The sequence below is a fragment of the Saimiri boliviensis genome, chromosome 3, assembly GCF_048565385.1.
Source record: "Saimiri boliviensis isolate mSaiBol1 chromosome 3, mSaiBol1.pri, whole genome shotgun sequence".
In the NCBI taxonomy this organism is placed as follows: domain Eukaryota; kingdom Metazoa; phylum Chordata; class Mammalia; order Primates; family Cebidae; genus Saimiri; species Saimiri boliviensis.
This window is the reverse complement of record NC_133451.1, coordinates 99900017-99924326: the sequence shown is the minus strand read 5'-3', so window position 1 is coordinate 99924326 and position 24310 is coordinate 99900017. Positions and strand designations below refer to the sequence as shown.

The 24310-nt window shown below is 37.7% G+C and overlaps 1 protein-coding gene across 1 annotated transcript in view; it reads left to right on the top strand.

The window, feature by feature from the left end:
• PAPSS1 (3'-phosphoadenosine 5'-phosphosulfate synthase 1) overlaps positions 1-24310 on the top strand; it is a 107706-nt gene that overhangs the window by 58169 nt on the left and 25227 nt on the right. Inside the window, exons 6-10 of the mRNA XM_003929475.4 lie at positions 2229-2342; positions 5245-5356; positions 5983-6188; positions 7265-7400; positions 15501-15769. Of these exons, the coding sequence (XP_003929524.1) occupies positions 2229-2342; positions 5245-5356; positions 5983-6188; positions 7265-7400; positions 15501-15769 (837 nt within the window). The remainder of the gene's footprint in view (positions 1-2228; positions 2343-5244; positions 5357-5982; positions 6189-7264; positions 7401-15500; positions 15770-24310) is intronic.

Genomic DNA, 24310 nt, shown 5'->3' with positions numbered 1-24310 from the left:
TTTAATTGCAGAAGATTTGGAAGGTATATGAAGTGTCGCCGGGTTTGTGCTTCACACACTTTTCTGCTTTCATCCTTTGAGCAGTGAGACCCTAGAGGGACAAGGGGCCTCCAGAAAGGGCTGTTCATGCCTCAACACCAGGAGCAGCACAGCTGGCTGAATTTGCTATTGTAGCTAATGGTGTTTCTTTCTTTTCTGTCTTTTGATTTTAACATTTCTTTTTCTTCATGTTTACTCTGCTTGTTTTTTAATTATTAGAAAGGTCAGAGACTTTGAATTTACCAGTAGGAGAAGCCTGATTTCGGCACATATTTAGCCATTGCTGAACTGTCTCTTGTTCCGTCTTTGAGAAACTGAGTGTGTGAGAAAAGTAGGAAAAATGTAAGATAATAGTTCTTTCTAGATTTTCAGAACCCATAGTTGCTGATTGAGTGGTGGCACCTAGGTCTTTCATGAAGTCATCTGGCTTTGACTGACATATCTGCCCTTTTTTTCCCTACTGAATATGTCATGTAAGACCAAATATAAATTAAAGTTTCTTTCTGAAGTACATCTGTTCCTCAGGAAATATAGTGGAGCATGACCTTAAAAATAACAGTTCTTTCATCTTGAATTACATTTTTTGTTGTTTTTTTACTTAAAAAAAAAAGACTTTTTTTTTAGAGAACTTCGTGGTTCACAGCAAAATTGATGTCATGTAGTTGGAATGATACAGTCTGTACCCTTTTCAGATTGGCTGCTTTCACTTAGTACTTCTCACTTAAGGTTCTTCCATGTTTTCATGGAGCTCATTTCTTCTTAGAGTTGACTAATATTGCATTGTCTGGATGTTCTACAGTTTGTTCACCTACTAAAAACACATTGTTTCTTTCAACTTTTGGCAATTCTGAATAGAGCTCCTACGAACACCTCGTGCAGGTTTTTGAGTGGAGGTACGTTTTCATCTCATTTGGGTGAATATTAAGGAGTGAAGTTGTTGCTAAGAGTGTGTTTAGTTTTGTAACAAACTGGCAAAATGTTTTCCAAAGTGGTCGTACCATTTTGCATCTCCACCAGCTATGAGTGAGAATTCCTGTTGCTCTACATCCATAGCAACATTAGATGTTGTCAGTGTTTTGGATTTTGGCTATTCTGATAGGTATGTTGTGCTATCTTATTTTGATTTGCCATTTCCTAATGACATATGATGTTGAACATCTTTTTGTATGCTTATTTGTAATCTGTATATCTTCTTTGGTGGGGTGTCTATTTAAGTCTTTTGCCCATTTTTAAAATTGGGTTGTTCATTTTGTTATTGATGAGTTTCAATTTTGTATATTTTTGGATAACAGTCCTTTATCTAAAGGTATGCCTTTTGAATATATTTTTATCCTAGTCTGTGGCTTATCTTATTCTTTTATTCTGAATAACAAAGTGTTGTTTGGGCACGTGTATGAAAAGCCCTCCATCAGTGCCAGTTTTACATAGTTGTAGAGGTTACCTGACAGATTTGGCTTAAACAAAAAATTGAAGTGATTAAACTCGTTTAGTAATTATTCTTAGGGATATGTCAAGTGTTGTGAACAAGCCTTATAAAGATCTCCTGATGAGCAGTATGTAAATGGTTATGTTGTTATCACAAATACATACTTGTAGTATAAATGGAAAAAAACACTATCCCAGTGTTTTATAGATGAGTACTTGGAGCTTGGATAAAAATTCCAGGCTGCATTTCATGTGGGATCAGAAAGTTCTGACTTTCACACCGCGGTGGTGGAAGTAAAGCTGACATTATAGAATATCATGTTGCATGGGAAAAAGATGGCTTTTGTGACAGTGTTGATAAGGTGTTGATAAAGGTGTGTATAAAAGCTGGAATAAAATGGTTTCGTGATATAATAAAGATAATAAGGATGATGGTTCAGGTGGGTTTTGTTTGCTTGTTTCCACATTCTTTTTGTTGTTACCTCTTATTTGAGGTCACCTCTCATTTGTAGTTGCCTGATGACATATGTCATATATTTTAGGAATTTATTCTTTCCCACTAGATACTGGGACGTTGTGCTTAATTACTTCTTGTATGTGAGATACTGTCTGCTTAAGAGTATTGATTGAGGAGACGGTAGCACTCACAGCCTTCTTTTATGCTACTTTTTGGTTTCATTTTGAGAGATGTTCTTCATTAAGATACGCTTTGGTGAACTCTAAATCTTGAATTAAACATTTAAATTGTATTCCTGTTGTTATAGGATATTGTACCTGTGGATGCATCTTATGAAGTAAAAGAACTATATGTGCCAGAAAATAAACTTCATTTGGCAAAAACAGATGCAGAAACATTACCAGCACTGAAAATTAATAAAGTAAGTTTTTTGTTGCTTTTCACAGCAAGTGATACAGCCTTATACACAGTAGTTAGTTTGTTAAGTTTGTGACTGATAGCAGTATTTGAGGCTGGGGTGGTATTAGTTGAGGGGCAAAGGTGTGGTGTATATCACAATTTCTAAGGATGAAGAATGTGTTTAATTTGTGCGGCTGTATTCCTAAATTACCATGGCTTTGATTTGCTTTGAGTAATATTATTTATTTTGAACTATCAAAGAACAGATAAGTATGAGATCTTTAGGCTTATCAGAAGGAATGGGTTCTAAAGGGTTAAGAAATACTAGTCCATAGTAATTAAGTAGACATTTCTCCCTTCAGACGTGTTTTCTAATCCCTTGCCAAAACTTGACTCTGTCTTACGGTGTTAAGAGTAATTTCATTGTGTATCTTAGCTCTGATGATACCATTAGATGTGTATACCAACACAACTGCTTAGTTATGTTTAGAAATCATGAGAGTGGAAACTATAATTTATCATTTTCAAATCATAGAGAATTTTAAGTTGTATCATTTTTGTATACTTTAAAAAAAGGGAGATTAAGAAGTAAGTATTTGGACGAGAAGTTAGATTTCCAGTCCTTTATTTTAATATAGTAAAAATCCAAAACACTCAGGGAAGTGCCACGTCTGAAAGTAAGGAGAAAGGAAAACAAAACAAAACTTCTAGGCTTGGCGAAACATGCTTTAAGTAGTTACCGAAATCCTTGATGGGAGTGCAGATTACATTGATGCACCTCGTGTGTGTGATTAGGTCTCTGACCGGAAGCCAAGACATGCCACGGAGTGACAGGGAGGGTGCACTACAGAGCAGAGCAGCTCAAGAAGTGAACTGTTGCAAAAGAACAACAGAATTTGTTTCTTACAGACTTCATAGATTGAATATATGCAGACAAAGGCAGAGAGAAGAATGAGAATGAATGACCGTGAATCTACATGTCAGATTTTGGAATCCAGAAAGACTAGCTTTTTCTGAATAGGACGTTTTTTCAATTCATTGGTTCACAAATTAGTTCAATTGGCAGAGCACCTGAAAGGCACACATTCTTTGCACCTCCTCACGTGTCCTATTTCTAAGTACAGTGGCATTGGGGTTAGGACTTCAATATAGGAATTTTGAGAGGACACAGACATTCAGTCCCTAACAGATACCATCTAGAATTGAATTCCAGGAGAGACAAGTAGTAGCCACCATCAAAAGTTTTGGGAAACAAGTAAAATTTCTCCATGAATACAATTTTATTTCCTGTGCATCGAAGCAGGAGAATTCTTTACCAGTATTTGATTTTGCAGTGGAACACATTGGCAAACGTACTCTGGGAATAAATAGTAGGCTGCATTACTGCACACCACTCAGCCAGGTGCTTTATCTTTCTCATTGGAAGGCCACTGCTATATGCCTAGTTACAAAATGAGTATATCCAGCTTAGATTAATCATATGTACATTGTTCATCGGTCCTTTAGGGTTCTGATGGCTAGAAATCTCAAAGTTTAAGTTCAAATCTCTCTCTCTCTCTCTCTCTCTATTTCTCTCTCTCTCTCTCTCCCCTCCCTGAGATGGCGTCTTGCTGTGTTGCCCATACTGGAGTGCAGTGGCTTCCTTTTCTTTTTCCTAACAGGACCACAAAAGAGAAAGTACTTAGTTCTATATACTTTTTTTTTTTTTTGGAATACAGTGCTTTATGGCCATTCTTTTGTGAGTCAATTAATAGGCCAAGGCTCTTATTTATTGTATGTCAAGTGACCTGAGCCAGTATTATTCTTTTGAAATTTAAATGGTCTTAGCTGGCCAGTGGGATGGTTCCTGTGTCTTTCCAACAAGATTTTGTTAATCTTGGAAAGATGCTTTGCTTCCTGGCTCAAAAAGATGTTCTAGGATCACCTTGTACCTTCTAGCCCTATAATTGGACTCAACCTTTCCTCTAAGCAAGCCTAGTTTTTTTTGGAGGCTTTGGTACATTGTAAAGGTACCAAACTCTCAAATAAAATGCAATTTTACAGATAAAGGTAAAGTCTTCTCTCTTCTATGAAATGATTATGCAATCATTTTAAATTTCCCTGATGATTTATGAAGGGTAACCATCTTTTCAGTACATTTATTGGTCATTTGAGTTTCCTTATCTCCCAATGATGACTTCTTCTTCGTTGTCATCTTTTTTTTTTTTTTTGAGACAGGATCTCACTCTACTGCCCAGGCTGGAATGCAGTGGCATGATCTCAGCTCATTGCAGCCTCTGCCTCCTAGGCTCAAGCAATTCTCATGCCTCAGCCTCCCAAGTAGCTGGATTACAGGTGTGCACCACCACACCTGGCTAATTTTTTGTATTTTTAGTAGAGACTGGGTTTCTCCATGTTGGCCAGCCTGGTCTCGAACTTCTGACGTCAGGTGATGGATGTATATTGCCCGCTTTGACCTCAAAGTGCTGGGATTATAGGCATGAACCACCATATCTGGCTGTAAAGTTTCTCTTAGTTAAGGACAGTGGTTATCAATATGTTAGATCATCACTGTTAGCAGTTTCTGGGAACATTTTAGAAATACAGATTCATGGACCCTACAGCAAACTGAATCAGGAACTCAGGGAGTGAAGCAATTGTCATTTTACCAAGCATTCCAGGGATTTGAGGTGAAGTTGGAGAACCACTAGTTTAGGAGAGGCTATTCTTATTAGAAATACTTGGAGACCTAATGTTATTTAAATTTAATAGGAGAAGGGAATATGTACCTAGTGCCCTTATTCTTTGTTAGTTTGGTATAATCTATAATTATCCTTACACTATTTGTTTTCATTGCTTTCAAAATTAAATTCATAAAGATCGTCACTGCTTTTGCTCATTTATACATGCAATAGAAAGTTTTGCTTTACTTTCAAATTTACTAGGTGGATATGCAGTGGGTGCAGGTGTTGGCAGAAGGCTGGGCAACCCCACTGAACGGCTTTATGAGAGAGAGGGAGTACTTGCAGTGCCTTCATTTTGATTGTCTTCTGGATGGTAAGACATTTCACACTCAAAGTTATGTTGTATACGGAAGAGACATTACATAGTTGCAGAGATTTGCCACTGTTTACAAAAAGTAGTAGGGTAACATCTTAACAAAGGTAGATTATAAGACTAAGTTATATCAGTACTGAATATTTAAGTAAATCATGAGATCCATTTTTCCCTTTCCTGACTCTTATTGCAGAGAGAGACGGAAAATCTGGGGATTAGGGCTGAGGATGGATTGTAAAACATATATAATTTTTCTATGCTATTTCTGCCTGGTAACTGTGGAAAGCTGCTTCCCAGGCTTAAGCAGCTGGTAGAGGCTTAAACAGCTGATTCTTTCTTGTTAAACATTTCCTTTTACTTAAGTTATTCTATAACAAAATTTTGTACCCAAAGACAGTTTGATTCTTTTAATTTTTGCTTTTTAAAAAAAACTTCTGAGGTCGTTGCTTATTCTCCCTGACCTTGTTCTGTCTCTCGATTTTCTGTGCCGGTTACCAGTGGAATACTGTCACTGGGCCCATAGCCTTTTATTATTTGAAGAGAGTCATCTGAAATGGAAGGTGGATGTAAATAAAGCCTGTTGAGTAATACAAACTGTGTGCTTCATGTTCCTTTGTGCTTTGCAGGAGGCGTCATTAACTTGTCAGTACCTATAGTTCTGACTGCTACTCATGAAGATAAAGAGAGGCTGGATGGCTGCACAGCATTTGCTCTGATGTATGAGGGCCGCCGTGTGGCCATTCTTCGCAATCCAGAATTTTATGAGCACAGGAAAGAGGAGCGCTGTGCCAGACAGTGGGGAACAACATGCAAGAACCACCCCTACATCAAGGTGCTGCAGAAACCTTGCTGCATTCTACATTTTATCTTGTCTTGCCAATGATGTTTGTGCTGAAATGTGGGCATTTTCTGTGTATTGACTTTTCATTGGAATTGTTAATATTTTGCAGAGTAGAGATTGGACCTTATATTAGTGTGATGAGCATATGCTCGTGTCATTTTGGTCCAAGTAAATATTTATTCAACAATCATATTTCAAATATCTATTATATACGTGGTACTGAGCTAGGTGCTGGTGCTGGGAATGCAGGGCAAGGGACACCACCGGCACAGTATTTCAGCTCTTGGAGTATGCAGTCTGGTTATGTGCTTAGGCATGTACTTGTAATGAGCATGTGAGGTCAGGAGGCTAAGAGAACTTTCAACAGCATGGTTTGATGTGAAAGCAATGAAATATAATTTCTCCTCAGTGTTCCTCATTTATTTTATATTTTGAATGTGGAATGTTATCGAAGTCAAGTTTCTGTCAGTTGTTAGGTGTGGTTAGGTGTGGTAAGGTGTGAGAAAGAAGCTGGGCATGTTGTTGGCACATAAGCCAAAGCTGCATGGGGAAAAGGAGGGCTGGAGCTGCCTTTTGAAGATGGACAGGTCCTGGAGGGTCATGACTCCTTCTTTCAGATGCAAGGAAAGAAAGTAGTAAAATTGTAAGGAATTTGAGGTGGTGTGGAGATTGGAAGGCATGAATTTGTATCTAACTCAATGATCATTAATTCTTCAAAAGGTTAGGACACGAGAAAATAGAGTATGGGGTGACCCATGGCTAGAAATTGTTCTGTAAATCAATATACAATAATAATGAAAAGAATATTTTTGTTACTTGAAAAGGTATAATCACATTGGTTTTATTTGCCTTCCATATGTAAAGATAGTTATTTCACAAGTTTTTTGGGAAATTACAAAATCTATTCTAATTTTATAGCATCTCTAATGTCAATTTAATTGATGTCAGATTTACCTCATTTAAGTTGAGAGTAGCTTACGACAACTGTATTTAGATTATATGAGAGAAATGTTTTTACTTATTTCAATCTCAGTTTCTATTAGAAAAAATTTTTTTCTTCCTATTAGATGGTTATGGAACAAGGAGATTGGCTGATTGGAGGAGATCTTCAAGTCTTGGACCGAGTTTATTGGAATGATGGTCTTGATCAGTATCGTCTTACTCCTACTGAGCTAAAGCAGAAATTTAAAGATATGAATGCTGGTAAGACATGGACTTATTTACCTAATAAAGGTCTGCTTGGAGAGCAAGTTCTAGAAGATTTTTTTCCAGGGCTTACTAAAATGTAAAACAATGATGAGTACAGGTAAAAACAGCAGCGGAATATGTGAAGAAAGGTAGTCAATCAAAACTAGCCTGTGTAGTTTCATTTTATTGGTATAATTTGATCTGACATTATTTTGAATACTCTGGAAGCAGGATGCTAATACAAAATTTACCTGTTGTTTATTGTAAAACTCACATGTTGAAGCTGAATGGAACTATAGAACATTATTTGAATAATTTAGTCATAAATTTGCTTTATATCAGAATGTTTTATATGATATGTATGTGTGTATGTGTGTGTGTTTGTGTGTGTGTGTGTGTGTATATATATATATATATATATATATATATATATATATGTCGTGTCAGTGTTTTACTTGACACTCATATATTGGAAGTGCACAGTATGTATTTGGTGATGTATCATAGCAAATAATAATACATGATCATTATATCATACCGTTGTACTAATGATACATGACTGTGATTTAAACAATAGAGAAATTTGTGTAAAGCAAAAGCTACAAGAAACACTGTGCATAGAAATACTTCTCAAAATAATTCATCAGACTGTCTTTAGGTACAAATGTTTGGTATAGAATTACAGAAGTAAAAGAAACTTTAACAAGGAAAAATCAGCTGGTTAAACCTAACATCACCAAATATATACTGAGCACTTCCAAAATATGAATGTCATTATCACAGTAAATCATAGAACAACGAAACTTTTATCATGTTTGCATCGTTTAAAAAATGTTTGTGAATCTTTATATGCCAGTACACCAAGTGCTGAGGATCCATAGATAAATACTCTAGGAGCTTATGGTATAGTAGAGAGAGACATTAAACAATAACAGAAAAAAGTCATTTGGGAGCAGAATAGAGAAGCTACAGATGCTGTTCTTTATAATAGTGTTTTCTATATTATAAAGCTTTCCAGGACAGAATTTTTATATCAGACTTCATGCTATTAGGGCTTTTACACAGAGGTGGGTAAATGATGTGCTTACCGTGGTGCTTCCATGCCCTTCCTGTACCTGCAAATTCAAGGTTCCATATTGGGGAACAGGATTCACTATAGATTTTGGGCGGCTTTTGTAAGATCTGAAAAATTTGAAGCATCCTGCAGTTGTGATCCGAATTAATTCCCACCCACTGTAGAGATGGTTTGGCGCTAAGCACTGGTGCTGCTGTCTTTTGTATTCCCTGTGTAGAAATCAGGATATCTCAGGATATGGCTGAGAAAGGGCAGGTGAATATGGTTGCCTTTTTGGGATGTATAGCCGGCCACCAACCCCTGTTTGTGGACCAGAAGCCCTCGTTCCAAGCAACTACAGAACATCTGGGAAAGAGCAGGCATTTCATTTGTATTTTTATTAGTCTCTGTGAACTCCAGAACGCTTCTGGTAGGCATTCAGAGCTTTGCGTTCAGACTCTGCCTCACTGCCTAGCAGTTGTATATTTGTGGGGAAATTACTTTTCTCTCTAAGGCTCGTGGACAATTGGTGAGGATATCGATGGTACCTAAAGCATAACATTTTATTTTAAAAGTGAAATGAGATAAGATGTTTAAGGCACTTTAAACTGTATTGGCATGTAGTAAGAGATTAAGCTGCTGATATGGTTTGAGTGTGTCTTCCCAAATCCCATCTTGAATTATAGTTCTCATATTTCCCACATGTCATGGGAGGGACCCAGTGGGAGGTCATAGAATCATGGGGGTGGTTTCCCCCATGCTATTCTTGTGATAGTAAGTTCTCATCAGATCTGATGGTTTTATAAGGGGCTTCCCCTTTTGCTTGGTTCTCATTCTCTCTTTTGCTGCCATGTGAAGAAGGATGAGTTTGTTTTCTTCCCTTTCCAGCATGATTTTAAGTTTCCTGAGGCCTCCTCAGCCGTGTGGAACTATGAGTCAATTGAACCTCTTTTCCTTATAAATTACTCAATCTCGAATATTTCTTCATACCCAATGAGATGAAATCAGCGTGGTAATGTCTTATTACTGTACATTTAATGATAAGCAGTGTGGTAATGCAAGTGTCTTAATCTTTGTTGTGTGAACTGAAGCTAGACTGTTTGTGTGAAGGTTAAAGCAAGAATATCTGTTTATGTCTAAGCTCTTTTTTTCTGAAATTTGCAGTGTTATGAACTTAATAAAATGGATGAAGAATCGGAGGCCTCAGATGGGCCACCCACTCTTCAGTGCTCCATAGTTCCTACCTAGTCTGTTTCATTCATTCACATTTCTTTCTTGGCTTCTTTAGGGTTTTTGAGTGTGGGGTCCCCTTTTCCCCTTTTGTATTTTACTTCTAAATTTGAAGCAAATATTTAGGTTAAACTACTTTAAAAACTTCTTTGAGTGCTATACTTGGTGCTGCCTATATAACAGCTCATTTCTCTTCTTTTTTGCTAACATATTTTAGGCCCAATATACAGGAATGAATAATGATTGATATAAGTCAATAATGATGCCCTTTCTTTGTTGTCAGTGTGTGATTTAAGGGTCTGTGTGAAGTCATTTCTGGCCATTGAGATGTAAGGGAGAGAGGGTTTTCAGGAAAGGTGTTTTTTTCTGATAGTTTGGCTTATGCCAAACAGATTCTCTTTTTTTTTCCACCCTTCTCTTTCTTCTCATTTTTGATGCTGTCATGTGAGGACACAGTGTTTGGTGTTCCTGCAGCCATTTTGTATTCATGAAAATTCCATATATGCTAACTTTTGCCCTTATACTGTGAGTTTCACATCTAACCATGCAGTCATTTATCTCCACATTTCTTATTCAAAGAGATAACATATATTCAAATTATTTAAGGTACTTCTAGTTGGATTTTCTGTTATTTGCAACCAGAAGCATCTGGTAGTTTATTATAAGCACACTTCCCTTTTTTTGCTGGTGAGTGGAAACATGTTTAATGGAGGACTTGCTGAGACCATGTTATTTAATTTTTTGCCAGAATTTTGAATTCGTATCTGGAACTGATGTTAGTAGATTAATTGTTGGCACTGTTGAAAGGGTCTTATCAAGGAATTATCATTCATAATTAGGGACTTTCATATTACATCTGTTTTGCACTCTTCTTTGTGAGCCAAACATTTTAAGTCATTTAGAGAATTTGTTACATAATGAATGATTGCAACTTTGTTTAAAGTAGCTGAGAGCCAGTTATTAGCCTTACATCAAACAACAAAAATTGGAGTGTTATTCTATTTTTCCATTTTTATACTGAGGCAAATAAGCAACAGACTGAGGAGTTGACTTTGTAGTTCTTGTTCACTCTTTGAGAAAGCCAATAACAAGTCAGTTCTGATGTGTTCGGGAGAGAGAAAGCGGGGAATTAATTTATTTTCTTAATCTAGGATTTCTCTTCTTACCTCTTCCTCTTTCTCCTCCCCTCATCTTCGAAGTACTTAGATTACCCCATGTAGGGTATTGTCCCATGCATGGCATTATCAGTTTGGCTGTTCTTAAGACCATTCTATAGCTGGAAGGTACACATCAGTGATTTCAAGGTGATACATTTCCAGATGGCAAGTTCTTTGCATTACTGATGATTGACCAATACTCTGGAGGGGAGGAGTGCGTTTCTCTTAAGCCAAGTAAGAGCCTGTTAGTGTTTATTGAACACAGACTATTGGTGTCCTGCTGATTGCAAAGGGAAGAGCTGACATAATTTCTTTCAGACTAGTATGTGGTAGTAGAGTGTTGAATAAATCGAGAAAGCTTTGTAGAGTTGCTGAATTACAAACTACGTTTTAAGTGAGTAAATGGAGACATCGGAAAAGTTGGGGGAGGTATGTGAGAAAGCTGAGGCAGAAGCAGATCTGTGTTTGGCCTGAAGCTCATAGTGAGTTGATCAGTGGCAGCAAGCCAGAGATGTTGTGAGCTGAGAGTGGGTGAGGGGGAGCCTTTGTCAGTCAGGTCCCAGCAGGAAGCAGAAGGCACACTCAGATGAGGCTTTGAGAATAATTTAACACAGTGAGTATTTAAAGAAGGGTGGTCAAGGTTAAGGGAACCTACATGAAATTGCTGAGGTGTCCAGTGACTAGTGGCATTGGGTAGCGTCAGCCAGTCCCAAAGAGGTGAAAGCAGGAAGCAGTGTTTCTGCAGCCAGGTGGGAGCTGCAGCTGTGGGAGGGCTGCTGGGTGGAAGCTGGTTGCAGATTGCTGGCACAGCTAGAATCACAGTGCTGAGGCAGATGTTAGTGGGGGCAAGAGCTCCCCCAAAACTTTTCTCCCTCCATCCTCTGGTTGCCTGCTAATGCCTACCACCCTCGAGGCAGGAGGACAACAGCCCCTTTTAGGGGAAGCCCTGAGGGACCCCTGGGTTCCCTGCCCATCAGAGAATAGATGGGAAGGTGAATGGCAGATAAGTGGTACGAAACCCAGTTGGCACAAAACTTTATAGTCAACATCTTACTTTAATCTGGAAGCATTTTTAGTCATGAGAATAGAAAACAGTTCATTGCTGCCATACTTTAGAGTATAGGAGTACCAGTTTGTGAAAAATTCTGCTATCTTTATATTCGCTCAAGTAGCCCATCTCTGTCTTACTGCGTTATTTCTCCCTGCTCTCTTAAGCAGCTTGAGTAAAAGAAAGACTGGTAGTTTATGATAATCCCAAGGGAGGAGGGGAGATCAGATTGCTTTGTTTTTCCAGGTCCTTTCACAAAAACTCCCATAAAAGCAAACATTGAACACACAACTCTTAGCAACCCTAGAACCATTGTCTTGTTTAGCTACTACATTGATTTAGGAAAAATCAGAAATGTCTGTTCTTGGAGCTTTGGGTAGAGAGGCAGATAGAAACCTTGGGTGGGATGGCAAGAAATGAATTACTAATGACTGCTCTGTGTAGGGGAGTCTTGCAGTGAAGTTAGGAGGAAAGAAGCAGGAAGACGTTGTCATTCACTGTTCAGTGGTTGCGGTGGATACTGGGCTCTGGCTGTGGGCTGGAATGCGAAGCCCAGTTCTGGAAGTCTGAGGGTGACTAGGATTTAGGAGCGCGGTCCTGCTCATCACCTCATTTATTTATTTGCTGAGCTGCAGTTTTCTTTGGATGCTCAGCTTGGAAAGAGGAGAGTTTGGGTGGCTCTGCACTGTGCCACGACAGTCCTTGCTGGCCACATCACTAGATGGAGTGGCCTGTGGCTTGTCCTACCTGTGTCCAGGGAATGCTGATGTTTTCATTGCCTTTCCTGTCACACATGTATGCTCAGGAAAACCTTCTTCACTTTCTTTTTCCTGTTCTACTTGCTGAAAGGAAAAGGATCAGACTTCACTTGTTTCCGTAGTGCACTGACTCCTGGACTAGATGATAGGGAATCCAGAGGAAAGGGAGAGAACTTGCTCTAGTGGGAAGTTTCTTCACATAGATGTGCAGGACAGGAGAAGAAATAGGCATTGGGGGCCAGACCCAAATTTCACTTGAGATGCGACAGTAATAGGAAAGGTAGAAGAATTGAGGAAAGAGGCAGGTAATGAGCAATGTGTATTGAAATGGCTTTTGTAATGTGTCTGTCTGATGAACTGGAAGGCAGGACTTAGAGATGTGGCTAAGAGAAGCCATCTGTTTGTGTGCAGTAATCGAACCCAGGTGCGGGATAAGCTTCCTGAATGAGTCTGTAAAGAAGGAATTTCACAGGGCCCAGCAGTAAGCCTTGTGGCTCCAAGAGGACCACAAGATGTCAGAAACAGGTGGTTAGACCAGAGTGGCCAAGTGGAATACGAATGTCATATGTTTGATAATAGCTGTGGAAAAATATATGCAACAAAGAGAAAAACTTGACAGAGAGGGCGGTGCCTGTCCTTACTGTTGTCAGAGTGTGTCTTTATTCACCAGTGTGTAGATTGTGGTCTATCAGATGAGCCTTCTTCAGATGTCCCCATTATTCATTGAGCACTTCTTTCTTAATGGTACAAAAACGTGTTCCAGCTCATGTTGTACTTTCCCTGCCCCAGCTAAAAAAGCTGCCATTTGCCAAGGAGCTCTAGTTGATATAAGTGGGGAACAGTATTTAGAAGTGAAAATTTGGGCTTTTGTTTTGCTCCTTGCCACTGGATAGTCATTGTTTATAGGACCAAACAATGGTCCTACACACAAAGAAAGTAGACAAAACTAAGAGATGTGCACATATGTATACACACATACATATACACACACGTGTATATGTACACTTAAATTTGTATGTATTCTTGTATCTGTTTATAAAGCTTAAAATCATGACATCACACTCATATTTTCATCCAATACCGTGTAGTCTGTTCTAGCCATTCTCCTTTCTGTATGTATGCTTGCTTGTTTCTACAGTGAGAACCCTGGCTCTCATTATTCTCAATATATTGACTTACTGGCTCTACTTTCCTGTATGTAAACAGTCTCCCAGTCCAAGAGGCTGTATTCTGGGCTTTGGCCCTCCTGACCTCAGTCTCCATTTGTTCTCCTTGGCCCTGGTGCTGCAGACTTGTGCTGGACCAGAACCCCCCACCTCCTCCCAGTGCAGTGATTCACTTCAGCCCAGTTGTAGGATTCATTAGTTCTTAGCAAGTGTTATGTTGTGGTTTAAGCTGTGTGAAGAATGGGCAGCGTAAAGTGAGAGGATGAGAGGTGAGAGAACTGAGTGATGAGCTTTAGGCCAGAATCAGAGTAGGCCGATTAACATCAGGCAGTAAACCTCTGAATTAAAGAATACTGATACTCCTATGAAGGAATATTAATACCTCTGTGTTCAGGAGATATTCTTCATCTGTCTTTTTAACTATAATATAATACAGTCAGGAAGTAAAATTGATTCTTGATCTTGTGGGAGGGGAATTCTGTAGTTCTAGTGGTCAAAAGGGATATTTTGGGATCTTTTATGTCCATATGTAAAACAAAATTTGAAGTACATTCAGAAGAATAGAAAAATGTTAGATCTGTTTCTATCCTTCCATCCCAAAGCAAAATAATTTTAAGTGCTTGTGTATTAACACTTTTCTGTTCTTTGTACCAATGTCATATCAGCTATTTCCTTTGTGAAAATGAGCCCTGTTCTGTTCATGTATAAAAGTAACTTGAGGACTTCCAATAATAATGATCGTGCTATAAATCTTGGATTTTACAGGATGTGGCAAAACAGAAAAAAATCTCAGTTAAGTAGGATGCCACTGTCTTCCTGTGATACCTTTTGTTATGATGATAGAAGAGGGTCAGAATTGAAAATAGATTAAGATGTACTGTTTGGCATACAGATTGTTGAGAGAGGCTGTATCTCTGTCTGAGTCGAGCTTGGATCAGCATGGCATCATGCTTTGTCAGGTATTGTGAGGGCAGCAAAATACAGAGCTCCTTTAACTGGATTAGAAAGGTCTCCTAGCAAGCACCATGTAGGAATGAAGCCAGGGTTGTAAGCAGGAGATAGGGAGTTAACCAGTTTCATCTGCCTAGTAGTTTTCATTGTTTTAAGGGATATTGTTGTTGCTAAATTATAATCCAAAATTCCAACCTTGGATCATTAAACAAAATATGGTTCTAGTCAAGCAAAGTAATCTTTGTAAGTGAGCATATTTGGACAGTAAGTAAATTTTTCATACTACAAATATCTGTCTCTACCTTTCTGTTTCCTTTAATAAAGCATTATCTTAGGTCCTTTGGAGGGATTGATTTGGTGGGTAACTGAGGCACAGACCCAAAATATGTATCTATGGTAAGCAGATGATCCTGGATGTTAGGACCAGAAAGTCTGATGATTGCTGTTGTTTCCCATGAATGCACGAAAGTAATTCTTATAAATCCATGACTGTGATATTGCATATCCTCAGATAAGTAGGATTTACTTAATACTGTACAGTAGAAGTAGAGGTCATGTTATCCTAGGGTAAATGGTCAAAGCAGTACATGCTTTTTCTTTCTTTCTTTTTTTTTTAAACCAGTTTTCTGATTTCTGAGTGGGCATATGTTTGCTTAATCCTAACTATCAAGTTTTGAGAAAAATTGCTTATCCTTTAGAAGGTAATCTGTTAGAAACATGCTGTTCCTAACTCTGGAAATTCTGTTTTCAGATGCTGTATTTGCATTTCAATTACGCAACCCAGTGCACAATGGACATGCCCTGTTAATGCAGGATACCCATAAGCAACTTCTAGAGAGGGGCTACCGGCGCCCCGTCCTCCTCCTCCACCCTCTGGGTGGCTGGACAAAGGATGATGATGTTCCTTTGATGTGGCGTATGAAGCAGCATGCTGCAGTTTTGGAGGAAGGAGTCCTGAATCCTGAGACGACTGTGGTGGCCATCTTCCCATCTCCCATGATGTATGCCGGACCAACTGAGGTAGATGGCTTGTAAGATTTTCACTGCGGCAGTGTTAAAGCCACTCTTACTAACACAGCTAGTGTCACCATGCGATTGCTTTTTCTCTGCTGTGTAGACCTGTTCCAAACATTTAGCATATACGACATCCTCTCCTCCTCGTTAGGGATGTTCCCTGGATGTTAGGGGCAGCCTTGAGAAAGGAAAGGTTGGGAGAGGTTTCACTTGCTGTTGTGAATCTTGGTCTCAGTTTGAAGGAGGGGTTGTTCTCTGCAGACAAGGCTGGGTGTGGTTGGAAGGTATGCCACAAGCTCCTCTTGTAACTGCTAGCCACATTGCAGACACAACTCCAACAACATTGATCTTGTCCCAGTTCCGGAGTTCTAGGTCCTTGTTAAAGAGGGGAGCTGGGCAAAGCCTATTTGTTTAGATTCTTCTTTGTGTCCTTGTGTTTTCAGAGATAGGCGCATTCCTTTCCTGAAGGTATAGGGTAGGCACCTCTGGAATAAGTGTCTTATGACCTACTTCAGGGGAAGATCCACTAGGTTTTATGTCTGCCTCAGGGGAAGTTGAGAGTGGCTTGCTTTCTTCTGTTGTTTTCTCCAATGCCAAGGTGCTATATTCTGGGGGACTGTGTCCTGAACCCTATCAGTCTGCACGTTGCAGCAAGTCCTTCCCTGGCCTCAGATTCAACTCTGCTCACCACCCGTAAGAGCCTGGTCTAGTGGAAATAATACAAGACTGTTGTCGAGGAGTTCAGGCACAGTTGTGGGCCTGGGTTGCCACCAGCTGCTTTGTAATCTCAGGTTAAACTTCTGGAGACTTCTCTAGACTGTTGTAAGTGCACAGTAAGTAGTTATAAGGATTAATCCTTATAATACGAAGAGGGTAGGTACTATTGTTATTCAAAATTCACAGATGAGGAGCTTGAAGTAGGGAGGTTAAACTATGTACAGGATCACGTAGTGGTAGTAAATGGTAGAGAGAAAATCTCAACCTAAGTAATCTGGCTCCAGAGCTTTGTATTATAATTTCACATAATTTTTAATATTATATAACATTAAAATATTTTTTTTAAAATATGTAGCCACATCTTTTTTGAAAAGACTAGAAATAAATTCTTACAATATCCTGTAAGAGTTCCAAAGCAGTGAGTTAGGATGGCCCTGGCAACATTTGTTAGAGGCGGAATTTCCAAATAAACAAACTTACTTTTTTTTATTCAGAGCCTAGATTTGTGAATTGTGATATTCTTTGTATAATACATATTCTTAATCTTTGTATTCTTACATTACCTGACTCATGGTATTGGTAATATCTGCCCATGTTTCTGTTGTTGAGAGGAGCAAATCGGATCAATGTAAATCATTTAATACGTTGCCTGGCTCATGACAATATGTGGTAATTAATATAATTGGCTGCCTTTAAAAAACTACTTTGCTGCAAATTCTCAGCATTTCTAGGATTCTAGCCCCCACATCAAAGGAACTATCTATATTTCAAGGCTGCTTCTTAAGTCTATGAAGTCTTAGAGTTTTGATGATAGCAGGGAGCCTGGGATGACCTACCACCCAATAGGCTTCATGTCAGAGCATGTGTCCTAGGCCTGATTTGGGATATCCTTTGGTGTTTAATAACAGGTAAAGCTAATAATATAAAGAAATGTAAAATACCTATTTTATGAGTGCCTATGCATGTGTCACTCACTGCATAGCTGCTTTGCATGCATTATGTTACTCCACAACTTGGTGAGGAAGGTTTTATTCTTGTTTTACCAGTGAGGTTACTGAAGCTCAGAGAGGCTAAATGACTTAACTGTCATCTGTCAAAGAAGACCAGAGCTGTACAGTGGTTAAAGTAATAAAAACAGAATTTTATTCAGGGAATACTGCAACAGGCGAAAAAAAGACTTCAGTACAGAATTGGGCTCAACTCTGAATACAGCATGGACAGGTGGGGATTCATAGCCAAGGACAGGGTGGAGGTAAGTGGATGGAAAATTACTGAGAGGAAACATTGAAAGTAGGGGATTCTGGGATAAATGGGATTCTTGCTGAAGGCAGGCCAGGATGATCAGATACCTGGGAGGTGGGTGGGAGATAAGGAATTTAATCAGATAATGAGGGTGAGCAGATGCTGAAAATACAGGATTCTCAATAAACAAACTTGGTGAGATTTTTGCTACAGTTGGGCAGTACAGGCCTGATAAGGATGGACACTGAAGGTCAAGACTTAGAGTACTCAGAGGAGCCTGACTAGTGTTAGGTCAAGGAGAGACACAGAACTGGGACTGAAACTTGGGCCTGTCTGTTGTTTTTCCTTCTGGGGCTCCTTGCTGCCAAGAAACCTCAAAGTCGCTTTGTGCTTTGGCATTTGGAGGGAAGGCCAAGAAGTTAGTTGTTCTGGGTTCCTGCAGAGCTCCCGGGTTTTCTAGGGAGACTAAGAGGCACATTAAAGCTGTGTCTGCCTCTACATCTCTGTCTGGAGTGTGAATTGTGAGTGTAAGAGTTGTGGTTCCTTCCAGGAAAGCCCAGCTCTGATGCCTGAGCAAAAGGCGGTTTTTAACTTCTGAATGTGTGAAGAATAAGCTTTAGAAATTCTAGTAAACACCTTAATATTTCAGACCATGAAGTGTTTTAATGTTTTTGGCCTGGCAGTATTTAGGCTGTTGGATTGAGCTGCTTAGGAAAAGTATCTTTTTCTCGAGGGCCTAACTTGTGTGTTTAACTTATTTGGCTTATTTGCAGCCGTAAGTGAAGAATTTTTTGTAATAAAAAAAGCACCCTCATTTTTGTAGCATTTCCAGTGACATCAGGAAAAAGTCTGTCAGTAATGCTTATTTGCCAACTAATAATAAAACGAAAACAATGACTCTTCCTTTAATCGTTTTCTGTAGGTCATTTAGAAGGTATTGGTACCAGATTTGTTTCCTTAGCACGAGTGCTTTTCAGAACCATGAGCAGCTGTTAAGCCTATTTGGTTATCAACAGGATGTTCCTGATTTTCCAGTCTGTAAAGATTTTATGGCTTGCTTCCTAAATTCCGTTTCAGGAATGGAGGAGGCGAGAATGTGGAGGGAGTGTTAACTTTCTAATGCTAAAATGGTGTTATAGATACACACTTTGTCTTTGTGAGGTATTAATTGACTGTGTAGGAAATTCTATTTGTCTCGTCTCACTGCATACTAAGTCCATACTAAGTTCATTTATCCTTTTGTAAAGGAAAATAATGCTTTCTAAGACCTGTGACATGAAAGTGTCAAAGGTAAGCTGTATTTGAAAATGTGGATATATGCTACTAACAGCTATATCCTGGGTTTATGAAGAACCCAAAATGGCACTGTTTCAAAATGAGGATTATCAGTTGAATTTAGGGGAAAATGCAGTTGGAGGTGGAGATTATCCTTTGCCATGAAAGATACTCATGCATTGTTAAATGACTCTATAAAAGAAACTGATTCTGTGTAAGCGAGCGGATGCCCTTCACTAGGGGCAATAGAGCACAGTCTGACATGGATGCCAGTGTGCTTGTTTTAAGTAGGCTGTGCTTTACACCAGTATCTGCAGCTGGGAGTAGGGCATCTGTTAGGATATAAACTTGTTCTTCCCTCTACACATGTCCAATAGCTCTAGCAACTGATGTTGCTTCTTGAGATCTGAGTCTAATTATACAAGCTGTAGACACCTAAGTTTTATTTGTACCTTTGACTATCTTTGGGAGTCTTTGACAATTTTGTCTTCTCATTTATCTTGTTCCAAAGTTTCTTGAGTAGTATGACACAGTCACAATCTCTTATCAAAATTTTTAGGATTATGTATTAATTCCCCTGATGGATCTGGGATGGTACCCCCATGTTAAAGCACATTGATATTCCTGTAGCAAAGTGAGTGATTTTTCTCACAAATATCAGCAAAAAGACCAATGGAAACTTCCTTAGTTTTGATCAGGTTTTGCTACCAAGTAAGTTACGAACCTGGGTTTTTAGATTTCAGAATTTTGAATAAGCAGTTGTGGGCTTGTGTCACAAATATATTTAGAGTGTATTGATTTACTTTGAAAGTAATTTGGGGGATCCCTGTAGTCTGTTTTATACTTTTAGCTTATATTTGTCTTGAGAACTGGACTTATTTCATTAGGAAACACCAGGTTTTGCAGGTGATAGATTGCTTTTCATAGGGAAAAAGATGTCATTTTTTTCTCTTGATAGATTTTCAGTTCAGAATTCGTTCTTGCTTGTTTCTTACTAAAGCTGCATCACACTCAGGTATTGTCTGTTATTCTGATTTTTCAGGTTTTCCTGATTTCCCAGCTAGATAATCTATACAGTTTCTTTCCTAAACGTACTTGACACAGTATCAGTAGCTTAGGATGAATAGGAATGTGTGGGTTTTGGGGTTGCACAAATCCAGGTCCAAAGACTTGGTCCTTCACTAGTTAATTCTGCAGCTAGGATATGTTATTTGAATTCTCCAAGTCCCTGTTTTCTTATTTGTAAAACAGGAATAATAACTATCTTATTGATTTGCTATAAACATTAAATATTTATAAAACATTTTGTACAGTGGCATATTAGGAAGAGCTTGGTAATTGTTACCTATTTTAACTTCTCACCCTAGTGAAGGACCACATGAAATAGTTTCCAGTACCTTATCATCATGGTTGCTTTCTTCTGTTTTCTAATCAGTGGGAGGGCAGAGAGCCTTTTGAGGGCCCCTAGGTCTGGGAGGCAAGAAGGGGAGGTGGACGCTCAGCCTTGCCAGGCTTGCTGTCTCCACTCCGAGCCCCCACTCTGGGACGGCTGATACTGTTCTCACCTGACTGGGGGGTCTGAGCTCAGCCAGGGCAAGGTCAGTTCCAAGAATAAAATTAGTTTGGTTACTGATTGTTCTGAAAAAATACACCTCTTACATTTGAGGTATATCTTTTTGGAGATTGAAACATTATCCTTAAAGATAAAGGAAATTTTGGGGAAATTCTGTATGTCTTGTCTTGGGCCTCATATACCCAATGAAGAATTCAGATTGCATCGTCTAGACTCCCTTTCGGCTCTTTTGGTATGACAAGAGTTTTTGTAAGGTATAGTTAATTCTCTCCTACAAGATGAAGTATGAAACGTCTAAGTAAATTTCATAATTTTTGTATTGCAAACCAGAAATGTGACACTCATGAGACCAGTGTTCAGTACCAGTACAGAGTGATAGAATATAACAGAAGCACTTAGAATGTCAGTTGTATTAATACAAAGAAGACCAAAAGCCACAGTGCCAGGAATCTGTATGACGGGATGATGAACCTTGTCTTTCACTTGCCTGTCTAGATTCTCCCAGTCAGCTTGAGGAGTTTAAAATAATTCCTATCTCTGGAAAGTCAAGAGCAGGTCACTATAGTTTAAGAATTTCAAGAAAGTGTGTTAATACTTTCTTGATAATGTACAACCAAGATAAGGAATATTTTAATATGAAATTCTTAAGATTAATTAAAGTGTAGATTTTTTACACAGCAAAATTAGGTAATGCATTTGACTTCCTAAAGAATTTTATTTATTTATTTATTTACTCTTAAAAAAAATTTTTTTTTTTAAATTTACACTGAGGCCCTGGGTAATGCCTAAAGAATTTTTATAGCATTAAAACAAACACATTTTTAACAGTCTAGGAAATAACGTTCAAACATTTACTAAAAAAAAAATAGTTTCTGTGCCTGACGTTCTTTTATAAACCTTTTGAGTGTATAAAGTTGACCTTACAGAATGTTGACTATAATAAAATTTAAATACACTTAAATAAATGCAGATTTTGGTGTGAAGCTATAAAGAAATAAGCCACTTAAGTGGGACTTAAATGTTCAATTTATTCTTGTCAGTATTTTTAATTCAGAAAAATTGAAAATATGATATACCTAATCTGCCAGACTTCTGGAACGTTGAAATTTATCAACCGCTGGGTGTGGGGAGAGAATGGTTTAATGGTAGTGGTATATGTAAGCAGTGTAATAGTCCATTTTATAATTTTATAATGTAACTTCAAATTTGAAAAGTAGGTTTTTAATTTGTTTTTGTTTTAGCAACTACTGAAAATAAAATTTACCAAAGTCTTTGCCAGATGTGGAAGTGGGAGATGAGTGAGAGATACTATTTTCAAATGGATTTGGAAGAAATGAGACTTTTAGGTTTATAAAAAGGGGCATGAATTAAAAGAGGTTAAGAAACTTCTAGATAAATGCCATATTGGGATGAATTGAGAACAATTCTAATTCTGAAGAATTTTATATTACAAATGTATGTGGAGATATGGAACTGAGGTTCTTATCCATCAGCGATCATTGACCTATTAGTCATGTGATATCTTAATTAACCTATGATGGATAGCAAGGAGAAGCCATTATAGAATTAAAATTTTCATAGATATATATATGTGTTTTTAAAGTGTTGACTTTAATTTGGACCAGGAACTACTCTCCTATTCTTACTATTGGGTGGTAAAACTTCACTAATTCTTACTTGTATAACTCACATTATGGAAATTAGGTAAAAATTTGAGTAAACCTTAGCCCCATGAATATCCTTGGGAAGGAAATTCTGAAACAAATATCTGTTTATTTCAAGTACAATTATTTATTTTTAGTAGCCCATATTCTGCCTTCCATTTTGATAAGACAATTCTTAAACCATGTCTAAAGGTAAAAAGAGATGATTGTGGAACCTCAGTATTATTTATTTAAATTTGATCCTCCTATCCTCCCCTGCTTTTTCATTTTCTTGAACAAGGCAGTGTGGAAATTTTGTACCACATAGTGAATCAGGTCCACATTGGGGATTTCATTATTCTGTTTCAGGAGTGTAAGACCTGTCTCATCACTCTCATTCCTCCTCTTCCTTGAGTTGCATGTCTGCCGTCATTTTACTAGTAAGCGAATTCAACGAGTGATTTTCCAAAATCAGATTCTCTAGGGCTTGATGGTTGTGATAGAGATCAAGGCCTAGAACGTTTGTTTCATTTCTCCCCAACATTTCTATATGTATTTGGTGTTGTTAAACTGCTTCTTAAACTTCCTGTATTACAAATACCTTTTTACGTTAATATAAATATTGATCTTTGATTTTAATGATGGTACAGTTCCCTGCTGTTTAGGAATTTAATTCAATAACACCCAGTTGAAGGATCTTTGGGTTAGTTTCTGTCTTTTGACAACCCTGTAATAAATACTGAAATGAACTTTTTTGCATATTTGCTTCACAATATTTCTGGAATTGAAACTGCTTGAATATTTTGACATGTTATCAAAATCTTGCCTTTTAGATATCTTATACCCAGTTTTCTTTCACATAAGCAGAGCAAAGTAGTATAATATTGTCTAAAAAGGTAATCACTGTACACTCACATGCCTGCTTTGTCACTGATTTTTAAGTGCTGGAAACTTGAAAGTTTGTGACTGACAAGATAAAGAGAGAAGCACACTTCCTAAGCCAGGGTGTCTGTGTACTGATGTCAGTAAGTCCAGGAAACACCACAGCTTCCAGAAAATGCAACAGTTGTGCTATTTTGGGTGATAAGAATATTTTAAAGACATATAAAGTAATGCGTATTATGTAACTTTTTAGTTTCATGGTACCAGCATGTAGATTATTCTTTCTATAGAGTTAATACCAGCATATAAATTTATGTTAGTAGTTTTATTTTAAAAATGTTAACTCACTGTTCACTTCCTATTGTTTCTCCTTTTTGTTTGCTTTAATTGCCTCACTTTATCATAAAAACAATTTGTAGGAGATTGGAAGTATATAGAGAAAAACAATCCTTATTTGCTCCACCTATTTCCTCTAATTTTTGGTTTGCTTTTAAATGCAACTTTTATGTGGTCATTGAATTGACATGTTGGATGAGCATCTTCTTGGCTTTATTGATGACAAAAAGAATCATATTACTGGAGATATTTTTTCCTTTAATTCTTTTAGTTTATTTTAAGCCTAGTGAAAAAAGATCAGCATATGTATACCATATTAATGCTTGGGAATAAAATACAGTGTAAAAGTTTGGATTTTTTTCCTTTAGTTTTTTTCTCACTTTTTGATTTTAGCAGTTGTCTTTAGGGAACATGTCTTTTTCAGCCAGTAGATTTCTTTGGTCAAGGAACTGGAAATTGAAGTCTGTCTGTCTAAAGAAGTGTATTTATGTTTAGTGTTTAGTCAAGGCCAGTAGAATATAAAAAAGAAGGAAAAGTAAAACATTATAGAAAAACTTTAAAACTATGTTTAGAATATTGTGGAAATTTTAGATCTTGTGAATATTTTACAAAATTTAGCCATCTTTTAATTTTCTTTCCAGCTTGTATAATGTATACAAAATCTTGTGATTCATTTACATTTCAATACATGAAATCATGTATTTCTTTGAAATACATTTAAGCAGTGTGAATTAGGAACCCTATGAACCAAATTAGGTAAAATATGAGTTAAGTTGTAGGAAATGTATTTCTTTGTTTGGGTTTATTTTAAATGATATGTAAATAACATATCTTGTTAATTTTGTCAGTAAATTTGAACCTTAATAAAATGTGCTACCA